The 20,378-nt window shown below is 40.5% G+C and overlaps 1 protein-coding gene across 1 annotated transcript in view; it reads left to right on the plus strand.

Moving 5' to 3' along the window:
- The first annotated feature begins 1,844 nt into the window (after positions 1–1,844).
- The window catches only part of Smp_079450 (subfamily M16B non-peptidase homologue (M16 family)), a 21,701-nt gene continuing 3,167 nt past the window's right edge, over positions 1,845–20,378 (plus strand). Inside the window, exons 1-4 of the mRNA XM_018798151.1 lie at positions 1,845–1,943; positions 1,986–2,102; positions 13,271–13,467; positions 19,855–20,042. Coding sequence (XP_018653122.1) covers positions 1,935–1,943; positions 1,986–2,102; positions 13,271–13,467; positions 19,855–20,042 — 511 coding nt within the window. The 5' untranslated portion in view covers positions 1,845–1,934. The remainder of the gene's footprint in view (positions 1,944–1,985; positions 2,103–13,270; positions 13,468–19,854; positions 20,043–20,378) is intronic.

Raw genomic sequence — 20,378 nt, forward strand, 5'->3', positions numbered from 1 at the left:
CGCAACAACGAAGATCCAGTGAATGGGTTTGCGTAAACCCACGTTAAGGTAAACGTACCTTTTGCGATATGTGGCGATTGACTTTCCATTCGCCACCTGTAGGTTTAAAAAAGATTGGTGAAGCAGGTCATTAGGATTTGCAGGAAGAACTCTAACTTCTAAGCCAGTGTCGACGAGGTGGCGAACTTTTGTTATCACATTTGTGATGTAAAACAGACGACTATGTTCGCCGGCTACGGTTGCCGTTAACGCGTGCCGGCTAGCAAGTGTTGAAGCGTTGTTTTGAAGCGAGACAAGTACTCCTTCCACCTGTTGCGGAAGTTAAGACAAGAAAAGTTGTTTGGACAAGCCATCATCGAAAGTTCTTTGGCCGACTATCCCTCTTATCCTTAGAAACATGTCTGTCACAGAACCATGTTGCTGGTCGATATTATTAAGCAGTTGATCTAACCTTTGTCGATTGGTTAGATCTCTGCGTTTCAGAATCGACCGTTTTAGGGTTTCGTAAAGTTCCGAAACATCACTAGTAAACATACTAGGTGTGATGTACCTGTTGAGTTCGCGCGGTAGTACCTTAACTACCGCGAGGAATTGTGCACATGGATCAGTCATGTCGTAGTAGAACCAGGCTTCGATGTTGTCTGGCCAGAAGAGCATTAGTTGAAACGAATGTGGGGACATAGTCTTTAACTTAAGTACTTTGGGTGTCTTTTTCATCATAGTGAAAAATCAAGAACGAGGAAAAAATATCACAATATATAAAAGTTAAAATAAAGCGATGATTCATGAGATTCCAATAAGGAACAGACTCACAGTTTATGGGTTGGTGCACCAAATCACGTTAGGCTCACCAATGAAGATACCACAGGAATTTTAGTTTGACGACACTTTACCAGTAACACCTATAATTGAATCGCGCCCACCCGGTGAAATCAGAAGTCAGAAGCGGGGAGGTTGGAATATATATTTGATAGATTATCAATACATCGAGAAGTGACTGATCTAATCTGGCTAGTGATCGCAGGAGACGTTAAGCACGCTGTTCCAGCTCGTGATCTGGTGTGGATTCATGACCGAGAGCCTTCAGCTAGGTGAGCCCATTGAAACTAGTGTGATCAGCATTCAATGTGGAACACTTACAGAGCTATTGATTTTGAGGATTTATTTACCGCAACAACTTAAAGACTACTGCACACTGTTGTGGAGTAGCCATCAATGGTTTTAGAATCCTGTAGTCAGTACGTAGGGCCTTTAGTCATGTCAATGCTAAAACTTTTTTGATTTTGTATATAGTGTTCATGAGTCCTAAGCTGGAGTACTGCATACAAGTGGTTAGCCACTGCTTAAAAAATACAGTAGGCTTTTGGAAAAGGTTCAGAGAACAGCAACTACGCTGATTCGCGGAATAGTGACGCTCTTGTATGATGCTAGACTGGCTAAGCTAAGTCTATTCCCGTTGTCATATCGAAGAACCAGAGGTGGCTTGATTTTAGACTTGTCGTTTATCTGACATTTCATTCTAATTTTTGAGTGGAATAGCGATCCACACAAAGTTCGCGTACCTGGAACCGTTAAGTTATTCTCATTCTTGTTAAGCTGTTTTCTGGACCTTATCAAATTTTAAACAAAGTTGGTGAGGTTAAGTAAATAAATTGGTATCATAGATCAAGTTACGAGACAACAATCGAGCTAACGTGTGCAATAGAAGACACATATATCTGAAAAATTACTTTTCGCAATAATTTTGTGGTTTTGCTGTAGCAGAAAACTGCTTAAATTAAAAATGCTTAATTTTCGTGCAACCCAACGGACACCCAGCAATAGAATTACGAAATGGCCGGCTCACATCGGGCCTTGAAGGTCGTTTAAACGGAACGCCGAGCTACTTTGGTCGAACCTGACTTTTCTACCGTCCTTTCTTTCCTGGTCTTCAGATGTCTTCGGTAAGCTATTGTGTATATTGATCAAACAGTTTTTTCTTACAGAGCTCCCGATTCCGTGTTTTGACACAGCTTAAGCCACGGGCTGTTAATATTGCTACTTCATGCCAGGTTGGACGGCAGAAAGATGTCTCTGTCACTCAAAGTGCGGAAGGCATAAAGGTATGTTGGTAACTGGAAGCTTTTTGTTTCTCATTCAAACATCTTCGTCTACTAGATATTTTTTGGCTTCCTTTATCGGGATCCATCGACTTTTTTGCTGTGAGAATCGGACTTCAAATACTTGTTAGTGTATATATAATTTCCCTACCTACATACATACATACGTAAAAGATTGTAAAATCATAAGACCCTAGATATGCTCAGGTTCAGGCCCCACATCTTTAGGGCTTATCCAATATGTCTTTGTCTCCATTCTAGTTAGCCTGATGCATAGTACTCGTTCCTGTCCATTACCCAAGTCGGTAGTCGTTTCACAACCACTTAGATGTCGAGTTGTTTATCAACTTAGTTCTCGTATTATTACGTTAACAGTTTTGAACCTACTGTCATACTTTAATACCGGGAGTTAGATTCCAATTTTGATTTGTGCTTTGAGGAAAAAACCCAAGCCATGTGTTTGTCTTTTCTTAGTATGTTTCTGTCGATGTGTAGTCTATTTTAATGAGTCAGTCTGAGGCGTAGTCGATACTTTCGGTAGTTTGTTCTAGGAGTTAATCATTTTTTGGGAAAACCCATTTACCATATTGACTTTTTAATATTGGCTTTTGGGTTCCTGTGTCTAAACTGTCCTGACCTTGTTTGAAAAAAAGGGAAAATATGTCAAGTCTGAAATGACTTTATTACTCTGCATGTCACTACCAATAGCCTTAATTTGCGCCAAGATAATATGAAATGATCTAACTTCTCAAAACCCGTAATATAAGCCAAGTATCCAGTAAATTATAAAGGTAGCAGTCTTCTGTAATTTTCCAAAGAACTAGGAGTCATCATTCATACAATTGTTTGTCGAAAGCCAACTAATAAGCGCATCTGGCGTTTCTCAAGCCTTTCAGCTGCAGTAAATGCATAGCGTTTGTGATTGACGAATGCTTGGCGTAAATCGATAGAGATTAAATCTGATTTTGTGTTATCCAGCGACTCTCGCTAGCTCGCCTTTCCCAACAAGCTTCACGTGCACAAGCCATGCTGTTTAACATACGAGTTTCTGTAAACGTCGCTAAAGTTTTTTGGTGGTTTCTTACAACTTCGACGCCTAACCAAAGCTCATGAAGAACAGACTCGAGAAAACCAGGCTGGTTTTCGACCTGGACGTGATTGTATAGACCAGATATTCACTCCACGTCAGGTCCTAGAACATAGACACACATTCAGACGTCCCACAATAGTAGTATTTCTCGACCTTAAGCCGGCATTTGACTCCGTTGATGATGAGGTTCTTTGGCAGTGTTTGCGTCCAAACTATCGGCTTCTGTCATACTTTGTAGATTCTTTAAAACCCGAGAAAGATTGATTCACGAGGAGCAGGCTGGTTTTCGTTCTGGCCGAGGATGCATTTATCATATCTTCACCCTCCGCCAAATGTTAGAACACCGTCATATTTATCACAGGTCAACAATCGTAGTGTTTCTTGATATCAGGGCTGCCTTCGATTCGTTGGACAGGACTGTTCTATGGGATTGTCTATTGGAGAAGCGAATATATAGCCTCTGCCAGGGAAGTCCTACTCACTGCCTTCTCGTGGCGGGGGTGTTGTTTACGAAAGTGAGAGGACGAAAAGCGAATGTCCGGCGCTTTAACCGGGTTGGTGGACACGGAGGGTCCACCTAGGGGAGTTGGAAAACCCTGATTCCAAACCAATGGTGCACATGGGCTCCAGTATCCTGATGGAACGAATGGCGAATGAACCTGCTGTTGGTCACCGGCTACCATGGGACTGCATCTCCTCACGATGCTCCACTGCCTTGTGGATCAGACCTTTTGGTCAAAGACTCGGGGTGTGGCCCCCTAAGAAAACCACCTGCTTCGGTTTGGGCACCCGGGCAGTATCACAGCCCACACACACAAATGATGAATTCTATTGACGATACTATTCTCGCTCATATTAGAAGCAAGACAATTTACACTATTATTACCATTATTATTATTATTATTATTACTATTATTTACTACGTCGCTTTTTCACTCCCTTTATTCCCAAATTGTGTATCCTTCCTTTCCAACTTATGCAGTAGCTCGCCCATGGTGGAAACTCTGTCCTATCTAAACGATCTCCAGTCACTGTCTGGTTGAAAGTGAATGCTTCCACCGATTACGAATACTGAAGCAGTCTTTCTGAAACCACGTACGCCGTTCAAGCTGGCTTCCTTCAACGTTCGCACACTAATGCAGATTGGACAACAGATGGGGCTGGCTATGTCTTTAGAAAGTCTTAATGTTGATGTTTGCTGTCTATCCGAGACCCGTATTCAAGACTCTAGTGAAGTACTACAAATCCGCTCTCCATCTGTCGCCTCGAAAAGCTTGTTTCACGTGCGCTTATCCGGGGACTCTGTGGCATCTTCGTCTGGTCTTGCAGGCGTTGGTGTTGCACTAAGCGCTAGGGCTGAGGCAGCACTAATCGATTGGATCCCCATTAACAGTCGGTTATGTGCTGTTAGATTAGAAAGTTCCATCAAAGTGAGAAGAAACCGGCGTGAGAAACGGTGTCTTTTCGTCATCGCCTATGCCCCGACAGATTGCAGCCCGGATGCAATCAAGAATGTATTTTACCACCAGTTAACTGTTCTTCTCCAGAAAGCGCGTTCGACAGATATTGTAGTATTAGCCGGAAACTTGAATGCACAGGTCGGCCGTCTAGGCACAGAAGAGAGTCGTTTAGGTGGCCGATGGGGACTTGTTGGTCGCAGGACAGATAACGGGGACCGTTTGCTGCAACTGTGCACAGACCACAACCTGTTTCTGGCTAACACTAACTTCCGGCACAGTCATCGCCGGTGTGCCACCTGGCGTCCTCCTTCTGCATCTCAAGCCTGGACTCAGATTGATCACATCGCGATCAGCTGCCGCTGGCGTGGTTGTGTACAAGACTGCCGCTCCTTTTGGAGTACCTATCTGGAGTCTGATCATGCCCTGGTCTGCGCCAATCTCACCTTACTTTTCAGTGGCCGAAGGATTGACCACCACCAACGGATCGATGTTAGTAAACTGGCTGCAACTTCTGTTGCAAGTAAGTATCGAGCGGAGCTAGCCTCTAGGCTAGCTACCATCCCATCGAAAAGTATAGATGAGCATTGGTTGCATCTTCACGACGCCATGAAAATGACGAGTAAGGCGGCTTGCGGCTTCGCGAAACGTCCCGCTTACAAGCACTGGGTTTCTTCTGGCTCCTTACAACTGATGGAAGCCCGTCGGTCTACTCCGGGTGACCGTGAGTTTGACCACAAACGAAGGCTGTTACGTAATGAAATCGGGCAAAGCTTGCGTAAGGACCGAGAAGCCTGGTGGTCGGAGCGTGCTAATGAGATGGAAGCAGCAGCTGCATCTGGTAACTGCCGGAAGCTCTTCCAACTCATCCGAGCTACTGGCAGCAAGAAGTCTGGTGTGAGTGAAACAATCTACGAGGATGACGGGATGCCAATCACTAACATCTCTCGACGTCTTGGACGATGGGCGGAATTTTTCGAAGGGCAGTTCAACTGGCCTGCTGCTCCGGCAACATCAACCAGTTTGTCCTGCCCCCCATGGCCGGTGACGACTGATCCACCAGACGAGGCGGAAGTCCGCAAGGAACTCCAACTCTTGAAGCGCTACAAATCACTTGGCCCAGATGACTTACCTCCGGTTCTTTTTAAAGATGGTGGTGACTTTCTGGCTAAGGGACTGACGGTGTTGTTTGGAAAGGTTTGGGAAGAAGAAAGTGTTCCAACATCATGGAATGAGTCAATAGTCGTCCCTATCTTTAAAGAGGGTTCACGTTGTTCCTGTAACAACTATCGGGGGATAAGTCTACTTCCGATTGCGTCCAAACTATTGGCTTCTGTCATTCTTCGTAGGTTGTTTAAAACCCGAGAACGATTGACTCGCGAGGAGCAGGCTGGTTTTCGTTCTGGTCGAGGATGCATTGATCACATCTTCACCCTTCGCCAAATGTTAGAACACCGTCACACTTATCGCAGGCCAACAATCGTAGTGTTTCTTGATATCAGGGCTGCCTTCGATTCGTTGGACAGGACTGTTCTATGGGATTGTCTATTGAAGAAGGGTGTGCCTGAGAAGTTCATTAACATCTTAAAGGCCCTGTATACGAACACCTCAGGGAGAGTGAGGGCATACAACCACCTTTCTCCCTTGTTCCATTCGAGCAGTGGGGTTAGGCAGGGTTGCCCGATCTCACCATTCCTCTTCAACTTTGCTATCGATGACATCCTGGAAACAGCTCTGATGGATGTAAGTAATGGCGGTATGGATATGTTGCCTGGAGAACGACTTCTCGACCTCGAGTATGCGGATGATATTGTCTTACTGTGCGATAATGCCCAAGGCATGCAATCCGCACTTAATCAGTTGGCAATCAGTGTCTACAGGTACGGCATGTGCTTTGCACCCTCCAAGTGCAAAGTACTCCTACAAGACTGGCAGAATTCTCATCCTGTACTCACCCTGGATGGTGAGCAGATTGAAGTAGTTGAGAAGTTCGTGCATCTAGGTAGCTAAATAAGTGCTGGTGGTGGCGTGAGTGATGAGATTGATGCACGTATAAGGAAAGCCAGAGCGGCTTATGCCAATCTGGGCCATCTTTGGCGCCTTCGTGATGTTAGTCTGGCTGTAAAAGGTCGGATTTACAACGCGTCGGTGAGAGCAGTTTTGCTCTATGCTTGTGAAACCTGGCCTCTCCGAGTTGAGGATGTTAGACGACTCTCTGTGTTCGATCATCGTTGTCTCCGAAGGATTGCTGACATCCAGTGGCAACACCATGTTAGTAATGCAGAGGTTCGGCATCGTGTGTTCGGACGATAATTCAATTGGTGTCACCATCTTGAAACACCGACTTCGGTGGCTTGGACATGTTTTACGAATGTCGTCCCAGAGAATTCCACGTCGTGCATTATTTTCCGACCCTGGGACTGGTTGGAAAAAGCGGAGAGGTGGTCAGTGTATGACATGGTGTCGTGGTATGAAAGAAAGCTGCAAAGGGCTGGCTTCTGTTGGTCCTTCCCGACTCCCTGACTGGAGTCCGAGAGATGGTGCAACACAGTGGCTAGAGACGTTATCAGATATGTCTCAGAATAGAAGCCAGTGTTGATCCTGCTGTAAACTTCTTTTACTTTCTTCATAAAGAGTGGTTCTAACTTTCTTAACTGAAAGAGTCTTCTGGTTGTACATTTCAGTTTCCCCCCACCATTACTCTTATTTATTTTTTTTATATATGCGTCTTACCCCTTTCTCTTCTCATATTCATTGTTTTGTGTGGCGCATATATATCTGTGACACGTGTTACGTATGCCCAACCACCGACTGCCCCGACATGCAATGTTTCACATAATGCTTATACTTTTACTACTTTTACCACTATGGTATTTAAATCGACAACTGCATCTCTGTGCTAATGTGGTATGACAACTTGAACTGATGTACGTACGTATGAAGTTCTACGTTGTGACTGACTGGTTTCTTACAACTTCGAGGCTTATTGGTCTGTAGTTCGATAGACAGTTTCCGGATCTTGTTCTATGGTTCAAAGTGACTCATCTGATTTTGCAACTTCAAGTGGTGCCCGTCAAGGTTGTCCACTATCTCCATTTCATTTTAATTTCACCATAGATCTACTCTTCTAGAAATAACTTTCTCGTTGACTGGATTTTCGGGAATTGATCTCTTTCCAGCTGATCCACTGTTTGACATAGTTTTGTTTGGTGGAGACGCTGATAAAATGCAGAGTCTTTTGGTAGCAATAAGCAACAATGTTAGGATGTTTGGGATGTGTTTCTCCCTATCTTAATGCAAGTTGTTGCTTCAGAACTGGCCTGCGTTAACACCTGAACTAAGGATAAGAAGTGAAGTAGTCAAACGCGTCGGCAACTCGACTTATCTTGGAAGTTTGATCGGCCCTAATGGGTTGGTTTCTGACGAAATCGCAGCACGGATTCAGAAAGCTCGTTTGTCTTTTTCCAACTTACGTCACCTATGGCGAAGACGAGATATCCGTCTATCAATTGGCGGGTGAGTATACTATGCGGCAGTTTGTTCCGTTCTACTTTGTGGCTGCGAAACGTAGCCATTAAGGGTCGAGGATACTCGTAAGTTACTAGTATTTGATCACAGATGTTTTGGAAATATCGCTCACATCTACTGGGATCACCGGGTAAGTAATAGTGAGGTTGGATGGATTGTTTAGAGAATGATAGTAAACCGGTTGATGGAGCTGTGCATCTACATCGACTGAGATGGTTGGGCCACGTGTTACGTATGCCTGAACACCGATTCCCACAACGCGCAATGCTGACTAGTGTAGGGGATGGTTGGAAGAAAGTTAGGGGCGGCCAAACCAAAACATGGCATCAGTGTTTGAAGTCACTAACTTCTGGTCTGAGTCGTGTTGGTAGATGCAGACTATTTAGTCCGCGCGACTATCGTAACCAATGGTTGGAGACTCTGGATGACATGGCTCAGAATCGGTCACAATGGTTTTTCCCCTTAAACCGTGAGATTAAAATTACTTATACCTTTCTTTCTACGTACTAATTCTTTCTTCCTGTATTATATCCTTATGCACAATCTTTCTTTTATATATTTCTACCATTGAAGTAACTACTTCTATAAAGTTGGTGTTTATCTTGTGCTAATGAGGTATGGTAACTTGGACCAATGCATATAGGTGCCTGACCACACGTTGTAGCTGACTAACTGTTTCCTATAAGCTAATGTATATGGCGGAGACTACAGCAGTGATCAAACCTTCAGCAACGTTATACGACATATAAAAAGACTTCATTTTGTAGGTCCGTCAGTTGGCAGCATTAACGTTGTGTCGGTCGCAGATATCGTTACTGGATTTGACATTTTGTTGGAGTTACGATTGTACATATAGAATTAACAAGAAATTGAAACATTAGCGAGTTATTTTAAAGACGTTCTAGCGAATAAAATTTTCGTATCAGTGATATCGTTTTCTTAAGCCGTATGATCGTATTTTTAGTAACTTCCACATTTATTGGTAGAGATACAAATTTCCATATAGTACTGTGGGACACTCACAGTATTGTTGTGGATGACCTTCCTAAAGCGAATAGTGTGTTGGAGAATTGATAATGGTTCTAATCAACTCGGTGGGCCCATTCATCCAGAAATATAGAAATTCATTAACGCTCTATAAAATGAACAGGGTTTGTATGAATTTGAAACCGAAAAATTCGTTGCAGGAATCTAGCAACGCCACGCAAAGTGGAAGTACATGAAGTTAGTATCACTCAGTAAGTTGAGGAGAGTCAGCCCTCCCTCTCGAAATGCCCTTACATGGCTACGTGCATACAACTACTTCCAGAGAAGTCTTACTCACTGCCTTCTCACGTCTGGGGTGTTGTTTACGAAATTGAGAGGACAAAAAGCGAATGTCTGAAGCTATAACCGGGTTGGTGGACACGGAAAGTCCACCTATGGGAGTTGGAAAACCTTGATTCCAAAACAATGGTGCACATGTGCTCCAGTATCCTGAGGGAATAAATGGCATATGAACCAATTATTGGTCACTGGCTATCATGGGACTGCATCTCCTTACGATACTCCACTGCCTTTTGGATTAGGCCTTCAGGTCAAAGGCTCCGAGTGTGGGCCCTTAAAAAATCACTTGTTTTTGTCTGGGCACCTGGACAGTATCCGAGCCCTCACGCAAATCGAATGATTTATGTGGCGCATATTTATTTGGTGCTTCCTTGTACCAATGTTTATGTGTTTAGATAATAAATAATATTAATAATAGACTATTATTTTATTTACAAGTGTTGGTATTACGTTGCTAGATCACCACTCTGATTTCCGCGTATATTGAGGTTTTCCTTCCACACCCACCTTTATTAAAGAATTCCGAAATGTTAGTTGCTTGGATCTGTTCACTGATATTCATGACTGCAGTTGATCAGTCTCTTTTGACATATGTGCATTCTGTACGGACTGCCTGGATATTGCTTCGCAGCGACTTCTCAGTGTTGTTTCTTCTGCAGCAGCGAACAAAGAATTTCTTGATTGGACTAGTGGATGGCGGTGTTTTTTTTCCTTTGAGATTGAACTAGTTAAAAACGGTTCCGTCACCTGATTATTGAGCTCCTTAAAATGCACGTAACTTCAAATGAGGTTTCTGAGTCAATTTCAATTTTTCAGTCTTTTAAATCAACCATTAAGTTTATCCACACTATATCAGCTTCCCAGTTGTTAGGACGGGCTAGTGTAGCAATACGATGGGTTATAGCGGCAATGAAAGTAAACACGATGAATGTTTGGTCACTTTCCCCAAGGTTTTCTTTGAGAAACTCAAGTATGCAATTGACGTAGAGTATCGAGGGTCGTATCCAGTCCCGTCTTTGATATGCTGGATAAAAGCTAATGATAATAAGGATTCCAGTAGTTCGTGATCGAACGAATTTGTTGGTGATTCTGTCCAATGGTCTACCCAATTAGTAGGGAGTGTGTTAAAGTTATTCACTGTAAGGTTTTTTCCATCTTACCAGGATTACATTTTACCTAGAAGGGACTCATTAGATTCAGAGCTACAATATAAGCCATTAATTGGATATCCTGTTCCTTACATTCCAGCTTAAACCTCACCGCTTCATATCTTTCGCTATCAAATGACGAGATCGCTATAATGTGCAGCTTTTTTCATAAATCGTATGGGATAATGTATGCCTTATATCTTAACCGGTTGGTTTTATAGAGCAAGGAGCTCTGTGGTTGCAAGTCACTGTTCCTCATCTCTGATATGGGAACTGATTTATTTATTTATTTGAACACAAATATTGGTACAAGGGGGCACCAAATAGATATGCACCACACAAAAATCGTCATTTCATTTAATTGTGTGGGGGCTATGATACTGCTCGTGTATCCAGACCAAAGCAGGTGGTTTTCTTAGGAGGCCACACTCGGTGCCTTTGACGTAAAGGCATATTTATTTGAACACATAAATATTGGGAACTGATATCGGTTTAACAAAGTTTACAGTACTAAAAAGTTACGGCCGTTTTTCAGTTAAGCTACAGGAATCGGTACAACAGAAAATTGGTTGATTTTAATGTCGTTATACACAATCTGTACTGTTAGTTGTTACTCGGCGTATTTGTGAAAGTTTGGTTCGGTTAGTTATCAACTCTAAGAATTAATATTCTGGCCTGGTTGGCCTGGTGGTTGAGGTGTCCGACTTTCAGCCACTAAGTACCAGGTTCAAATCCCACTCTGCCTTCGGTTTAGGAAAGTGGCTGGCTTATCTATCCCTCACACTTAGAGTTGACCTCATATCCAGGTACCTGGTGAATATGTTAGTTACTGTTAAAATTGCTTAAGTATCGATATTTCTGTTTTTCAGGGTTTTAGTGGATCAGTGATAGTTTGGCAATACTATAATTTATGGACGAACCAATCAGATTTAGGATAACAAGTCCTGGATCTTAGCGCGAAATTCACACACCCATTTGGCCAAATAGCATCTCTGTATTTTAGCTGATGTCAGTTCGTGATGAAAGACCGTAAATCTAATTCCTAACCCTAACCAACTGTGAATCATCATCCTTATTCTTCAAACTGCTTTATAACCCTCATTTAGCCCTAATAAGTAGGTAGAAACTTTCAAGGTCACTTTGGCGTCTCTCAAAGATCGTCCATAAATTATAGTCTCACTGATAGTTTCAAATGAGTTGAGCATTGGGTGGAAAGTTAATAGTAAAAACATTTTCTGTTATATCTCAATGAGCAGAAAAAATTGTATTCGTGACTTAGTGTAAGCTACTTCTTCACAAAAAATAAATAACCGAATTAACACAAGTTTAATTCTAATTTTAATCTGGTTATTTATTTACTCTGAAGAAGTGGCTTACACTAAGTCACAGATACAATGTTTTCTGCTCATTGGGATATGACAAAAATATATTTATTATCATGAACGTCGTTTATATTTATCGGTATCTCAAAATATTTATCACCCAAGATATTTAATCATAACCTAGTCATGTTTTGAGTCTATCTTAATAATTTTCCGTTGCGAAGTGTAGCAGCTTAGTGTGGTGTACTTTTATGCAAGTTCCCATGTTTCTCGCTATAACGGTTAGTTAGTTAATATTGTTTTTGTGTTTTGGGAATGTCTATTTCGTTACATTCAAGCACTAAATTTATTACAAAATTTCTTGATTAATTTAATTTAAATGTATAAAATATTGTAATGCAAACGGTGGTTGATATATAATGTACTTGGTGGTGCCACCCCTTATGAACATGTGGTATATTTTCCTAAAAAAACGATATATAACTTCAAACGTGCTAGTTTGTCAGGTAAAATTTATTTTATGATGTTAAATAATGGGAGGTAGTTACCAGGATTCCCTTGACCTAGGTTTCATACTAGTGTGGTATTCGGTAACGAACGTTTAGTCATGAGGAAAATGATACCTGCTAGTAGGTTGGAACCCGAATCACCCATTTTCACAGTCTGAGACTACCACTTCACTATTCGGACCTCGACCAACCTGTAAGACCAAGATATTTACATAGATTTATCACTGAGTAGTGACGTACCTTGACTCATGATGCTTGGCTATGTGGGCTTAAGTTAGAAGAAAGCCAAGAGAAACCGATCCAAGATGTGCCATTGGTCATTGATGGTTGGACTTGAGTCGCGTTAGTAGGGTACAAGCTCTCCGCGAGATTATCGTAACCAATAGTTACAAACGGATGATATGGCTCTAAACCGGTCACTGTGGTACATATGTATTCACTCTTTATCGTCACTTAGATTCTGAGTCTTAGAATTATCTCGTAATTTTTATTCCGTGAATCAGCTTTTGAATAATATTATTTATGTATGGTGTTACTATTTAATATCGCTTATATCACTACTTTGGTATTCATCTTGATAACTTTATTGCTGTACTGATATGGCGTCGAAAATTGAACCGATGGACATATGTCTTAGTTTCTACGTTTCTCATTACTGATTGAAATAATAACACCTTATTTTACTTCAAGAAAATGTTATAGGTTTTCTAGTAACATTAGATCTTTATCACAAAGATCATTGAAACGATATGAAACTTGTTTATCTTGGTTTCCTATGGAAACATTTTCAGCTTGTCAGTTTACCACAGCTGTCACTTGGCTTTGGATGTACACGGATCGCACTAGTCGTAAAATCTGGTTCGCGATATGAATCCTCGAAAAATCGTGGTATTAGTCATCTAGTACGTCGAAGCTTTGGAATGTCCACTCCTGAGTTAACTAGTGTTAATTTAACAAGACATTTTCAACAGATGGGTGCTCGTGTACAGTAAGTATGCCTCTTTCATAGGACTATAAGTTTTATTTGATTTTCAATAATTTCTTTTGCTTTGTGGGACTATAACAGCTTGACGACAATGATTAATTCAAATAAGATAAGAGGTTCTTTTATAGCCACCAAAATCCGATCATTCATCTCGGAAGCATTTCCGTGTAAATATATCTGTATTCGTTTACATGAACAAAAATAATCATACTCATTTGACAACTGGAACGGTGAATTGTTTGGGTTCATTGACTAAATACCACATAAGGAAATTTATCTTATTAAGGATTTAGTCATTAGCCATCGAACAAATAAAGCTATTATGAAGATTTAACTTTTTCGGAGCACTTACTACTTACGAAACATTAATTTATGCGGTCGACTCCCAAACGGGACTTTTTAAAGACATCGGTTGGCCTACATTTTAGGTTTACCTTTGCTAATTAAACGTGCGCACTATAATTAGGTGGATTGTTCACTGTAGCATATGCTTTTTGAACCATCATCAGCTACTCCAAAGTTTAGCTTACTCTGTTCTTTTAATCTCGAAACGTTCCGAATAGGACTAAAAGGTTTCGTTTTATTTTACAAATATCTGCATGTTCTATAATCAGTATCCATATCTCTACAAGTACAGTAGTAAGTTTATCAAACAGGAAACATTTACGTCTTAATTAGGTTATATTGCAAGCACTGATTGGTTTTTTTGCTTGCTGACTGGATCTTACATGTTTGTGGAATTGATTTTTTCAGAAGCTGTCGAAAATTATTCGAATGATGCAGCATGATAAGATTATCTTAGTTACATCACGGTGATTATTCATAGCTTTAGGCAAGCGTGACTGTTTTTTCACTGTGTATATGGTATCAATTCAGTAAGCGGTTGCTTTAACTTTGACCATTCGAACCTAAACCGCAGAACTGGTCTCCGCTTCGTTTAACGAATGCAATCGTCGAAATGTAATCACGACCCTTATGCAGAAAGATTCGACTCATTATTTATTATGTAAAATATGCAAATTCTAATGCAATGGAAAAACCAAAAGTACGACATGATAGAGATATAACAACTCGTGGTAAATTTTAAAAGAATTAATATACCCAAGATGAAGGATTTTAATAATATTGAGTGTATTTTATTCACGTGGCACTCTAACTCCGACAACCAGGACACTTCCTCATACAGAGGACAACAACGGAAAATTAAAAAGTGCTCTACAATCCGTGAACATATGATTTACACAATAGATGTTGCACCAAACTTTGCTTCCCGCTCTGGTTTCCTTTTATGCTCTATGGCTTCATCTCCATGTTATTATGCATGGGAACTGAAAGATATTGTCTACAAGTTAATGAGTAAAGATGTTGATATTCTCAACCGACGCAATTTAAATGAATGTAAGTTGACTTATTGGTCAAGTGACGTCATCCTATACATAAAAATGCTATTACATTTTATTACCTAAAACTTTAATTAGAAGATAAAGTTAATCAAAAATATGATATATCAAATTGTGTCACATAAAATCCACCCTGTTTTTTATATCTTTTTGAAGCGCATAAATTTATGGTATAATAATGCATCAAAAATTCGCCACACAAACAAGATTATTAAGTTTTTAAGAGATAAAGGGGGACGAGTGCGTTGAATGGAAAATAAGTGAACAAGAATTGAATGTAACAAGAGATACAGTTCGGTTAAAAGTGCAACCAAGACATAATTCTTCCCGTCAAGTCAACTTGTCTCATTTCCTTTTTCAATTGTCTGGTAACGCCTTAAGCCACTGAGTTGGATCATCACTGGAACCCCAACCAAGGAGCCGTGATGGACCAATAGATACTAATCCTATCCAGCTTTCATGCCACGGTGCCATGTCATAAACTGACCAACTGTCCGCTTTTTCCTCCCAGTCTGGGTGTCGGCAATTACTGCACGGTGTAGAAGCCGGTGTTTTGAAATTGTAACACCAATTGAATTAAAGTCACTGTGGCCGAACACACGTCTCCAAACCTCCTCATTACTAACATTGTTGTCATTAAATGTCAGCAACCCTTCGGAGACAACAATGGTCAAACATAGAGAGTCGTCGAACATCCTCAACTCGGATGGGTCGAGCTTCAAAGGCATGGAGCAAAGCTACTTTCATCGACGTGTTGTAAATTCTGATATTTTACAGCCAAACTAACATCACAACGGCTCCCAAGGTTACTCAGGTTGGCATGGGTTGCTCTGGCATTCACTAAACGTAAATTAATCTCATTAGTCACACCACCAGTAGCACTTACACAGCTACTAAAATACACGAACTTTCCAACTACTGCTAACGGATTACCGCAAAAAGTGAGTATAGACACAGGCTCCTGTTAGTCTTGTAAAAGTGCTTTGCACTTAGAGGGTGCAAAGAAAATGCCAAATCTACTGACATTGCTTCCCAGCTGATTAAGTTCAGATTGTATATAGGCATCAACGCCAAGGTTCAAATAAATTGAACATTGGGTAGATAGTTATATATTTATTATTCAGATTGCATAGTTTGAGTATCATCTCACAGTAAGATTATTATCTACATACTCAAGGTCGAAATGTCTTTCTCTAGATAACATATATACGGCATTCCCTACTTCCATGAGACACGTTTCCAAAATGTCATCGATGGCAAATTTGAAGATGGTGAGAGTGGGCAACCCTGACTAACTCCACTGTTGAATTGGAGAAATGGAGAGAGATGGTTGTACGTCCTCACTTTACCTGAGGTGTTTGTGTGCATAGTCTAAGATGTTAATAGATTCTTCGTACACACCCTTTTACAGACAATCTCAGAGAATAGTCCTGTCCAACTAATAGAAGGTGACCATGTATTGGGGGTGTGCGGTCTTCAATTACAACCTAATAGAGGCAAATCAGTATTGACTAGGTTAAAATTCCGTTATAGTAAATTATTCAGTGTAACCACTTCATGGAATTTCAGTACATTTTTGCGATGATTTGTGTTGATAACGAATACTCAGTTTAGATATTTTAATCCTTTTTTGTTGATATATGGTCGATAAACTTAATGTATTTTGATTGATTATATTGGGTCAACTTCAAAACCTTTATCTACAAGACTAGTGTTTTTAGTCTAGTTAATGGGGGAGGAAAGGGAAGAGAATAAAATGGTTTCGTTCGTGGTGTTGAAGTTGGAGTAGCTAACCTCAACACAACGCATAAATACATCACCCTGATATTAAGAAGCAACGATTGTTGACTCGTAAGTCAGCATGGCAGTGACTTAACATCTAACCGAGGATTACGGTATGATTAATACATCTTCGACCAGAAGGGGAACCTACCTGCTCCTGGGTTCTGAACAACCTCGAAAGTACGATGTTCGGCAATAGTTTGGACGCAATCGTAAGTAGACTTATATCCCGATAGTTGTTGTATAGGTGACGTAAGCCCTTTTTAAAGACAGGGGAGACTGTTACTTCATTCCAGGGTGTTGGAATATGCTCTTATTCCGATACTTTTGCAAACATCTCAGTTTTTTGACCAGGAGTTTGTCATCACCCTTAAAAATGGTCATAGGTAAGTCGTCTGGGTTTGGAGATTTCAGAACCTGCGAGTTTGGAGTTCGTGACTTACTTCCATCTCAGTAGGTGGTTTATTTGTCACTGCCATAGATAGTAGGGCTATTTAATCGATACCACTGGGCTATCAGATTAAATAAATTGTGTTAATGAACTCCGATCATCGTGAAGTACTTCACTAGGTCTTTTTGATTTACGCCGGATATGCTTCACCTATTGTTTCACTTACACCAGACTTTCCACTGCCACTGACCAGTTGATAAATCTTCTAGTATTTACCAAATGCACCCGTTGTTTTCAACTCGTTAGTATGCTCTATGTACCGTGCTTCTTAGTTCTTACACAACTTCTCCACAATTTCACTATGAAATCTATCTTTACCGTCAAACCCGCAGTTATCTGGGGTAGACCGACTTACCTTAAGGAGTCGTGAGAAACATTTTTCAGCCAATTGCTTTTAAGTGGGACTTTTCTCAAAACTGCTTGTGACTTTACTCTCCATTTTCATCGCGTTGTACAGATATACCGAATACTCACGTAGATTTTTCCGTGGGTTGATATCTTTATTTATTTTATTTATTTAAACACATACATATTGGTACAAAAGGGCACCAGATGCATATGGGTTGATATCTAATTTTGAATCTAGCTGCGTTTAATATTTGGTTGTATTGAAAGCTACAACTAATTTGCTTAAGCCAGTCTGTTGAGGATGATGAATTTGTTAGGCACTGAAACGAAGATAGAATTAGTACTAACGAAGGCGTGATCAGTGTTCAAATAAATACTCTACCTTCCAGAAACTGGTTTCGGTCTACGGAACGCTGTTGGAAACGACCTACATTATCTGACCTGTGACCAACTAGTCCTCATTGTCCATTTAAATGACTCTCTTTTTTGTCTGGACAGGACTTGGGCATGCAAATCTCCGGTCAGCACAACAAAATCTTTCAAACGCTCTTTATTGAGATCACTTGTAGTAAGCGGAAATGGCGAAAAGTCATCGTTCTTCACTCTAACCTCTTTTCACTTTGGTGGGGCTTTTTAATCTAACAGCACACAAGCGATTGTTATTGGGGATTTTCTCGTTTAGAGCTGCCTTCGTTTTGCCGCTTAGAGCAACATGAATGCTATAAAAACCGGACGTATATACCACAGGACCTCCGAGTTAGCACATATGAAACAAGCTTTTCTAATCGACAGATGGATAGTGAATGTTTAGTAGTTCACTAGAGTCTTGGATATAGATCTCATACTGACAACATACGTCAATATTAAGATGTTTTAAAGATAGCTTAACCTATCTGTTGTCCGGTCTTCATTAGTGTGCGAACGTTAAGGGAGGCCAGGTTGGATGACACGTGGTTTCAGAAGGGTTGGTTCAAAATCACACATATTCGATGGTAGCATCCAACTTTTGATCACTCAGTGGTTTGAGATCTTTCAGGTATGTCAGAATTTCCACTATAGATGAGCTGTTATGTGACTTGGGAAGTAAAAGTGAACAGAGAATGGAAATGACAAGCAATAAAGGGGTAATAAAACATGACATGAATTTCCTCATAATTAAGTACTCGCTAAAGTCGTTTATTTATATAGCTAACAAGAGCGAGTAAAAGGGTTTCCTTCATTGATAATTATCTTTCTAGTTATGTGTGGGCTAGGATACTTCCCAGGAGGCTGGCCCGAAGTAGGTGGCTTTCTTTGAGCGGCACTCCACTAGCCTCTGAACTAAAGGTTTAACCCACAGGGTGGTAAACTCAGGAGTTGTAGTCTCTTGGTGACCGATGACCATGAATAGGTTTATACACCATTCGAATCTTCCGGATCCTTGAACCCATATACACCATTGTTTTAGAACCAGAATTTCTCATCTCTCCTAGATGGGTTCTACATATCCACCAACCAGGTATGCGTCCAAAATGTTGGCATCCATCATTCAGAAGTATACTTTTCCACCTATAGTTGTTGCATAAATGATTTCAAGTCGTTTCCAGTGATGAGAACGATGGTTACCTCATTTCAAGATGTTGGATCACTCTCTATTTGACAAGCCTTTCCAAACAACTCAATCGATTTGTTGTCCGGAAGTTTTTCACCATCCCTAAAAGGAGCACATAGATCTACCAGTTTGCTGTCATTCTCGTTTTTTTTCTCTCAGTCTATGTCACCTCATGATGTGTTCGTACCCAGTGTTGCTCGTTCCGACCTTGGCAGTTAGGTCCCTCATCAGGATGCTCAGGTCTTTTTTGTGCACTTTTCTAGGATAGACTACGGTCTCATAAAACTGGTGTTTATCAAGTTCGCTGCCATTGTTGGTAGGTGTGTAGCACTGAGTGGTATTCATTATTATTCTTCTCTTTGTTTTGAATGATGCATTGATGATTGTGAAGCTGTAGGTTTCCCGTCCGGCAAGCCACCCAGTGCCGCTTTTTGTGTGTGGAACTTGTTCTTCATGACTGTAATACAAAAACTGAACTTAGTTTTTTCTTTCTAGCTTTTGTGTAATGAGTTTTGCTTATCTTAATCACTAATTGAATGACTGTCCCAGTTTATTTTTGTTTCGACGTCCCGCTTACCTGTATTAACTCAATTTTGACATTCGTAATTATTTGGTAACCATTATCTAACCGGAGATAAACTTTTGAAAATCATCGTTCATAACTAGAATATATTCAGCATTAGATTCCTTATAAATGTTGTGTTGACTTTAAAACGACTCGCTTCAATAACTATTAAATTCCAAGTGACTGGATGTTCACAGTCATAACTCTATCCAGTATTATGCTATTTTGATAATCATTCTGATTTTGTATGCAGGTGCGCTACGACTCGTGAACATATGATTTACACAGTAGATGTTGCACCAAACTTTGCTTCCCGCGCTGGTTTCCTTTTATGCTCTATGGCTTCATCTCCATGTTATTATGCATGGGAACTGAAAGATATTGTCTACAAGTTAATGAGTAAAGATGTTGATATTCTCAACCGACGCAATTTAAATGAATGTAAGTTGACTTATTGGTCAAGTGACGTCATCCTATACATAAAAATGCTATTACATTTTATTACCTAAAACTTTAATTAGAAGATAAAGTTAATCAAAAATATGATATATCAAATTGTGTCACATAAAATCCACCCTGTTTTTTATATCTTTTTGAAGCGCATAAATTTATGGTATAATAATGCATCAAAAATTCGCCACACAAACAAGATTATTAAGTTTTTAAGAGATAAAGGGGGACGAGTGCGTTGAATGGAAAATAAGTGAACAAGAATTGAATGTAACAAGAGATACAGTTCGGTTAAAAGTGCAACCAAGACATAATTCTTCCCGTCAA

Source organism: Schistosoma mansoni, chromosome 6 (genome assembly GCF_000237925.1).
Source record: "Schistosoma mansoni strain Puerto Rico chromosome 6, complete genome".
In the NCBI taxonomy this organism is placed as follows: Eukaryota; Metazoa; Platyhelminthes; class Trematoda; order Strigeidida; family Schistosomatidae; genus Schistosoma; species Schistosoma mansoni.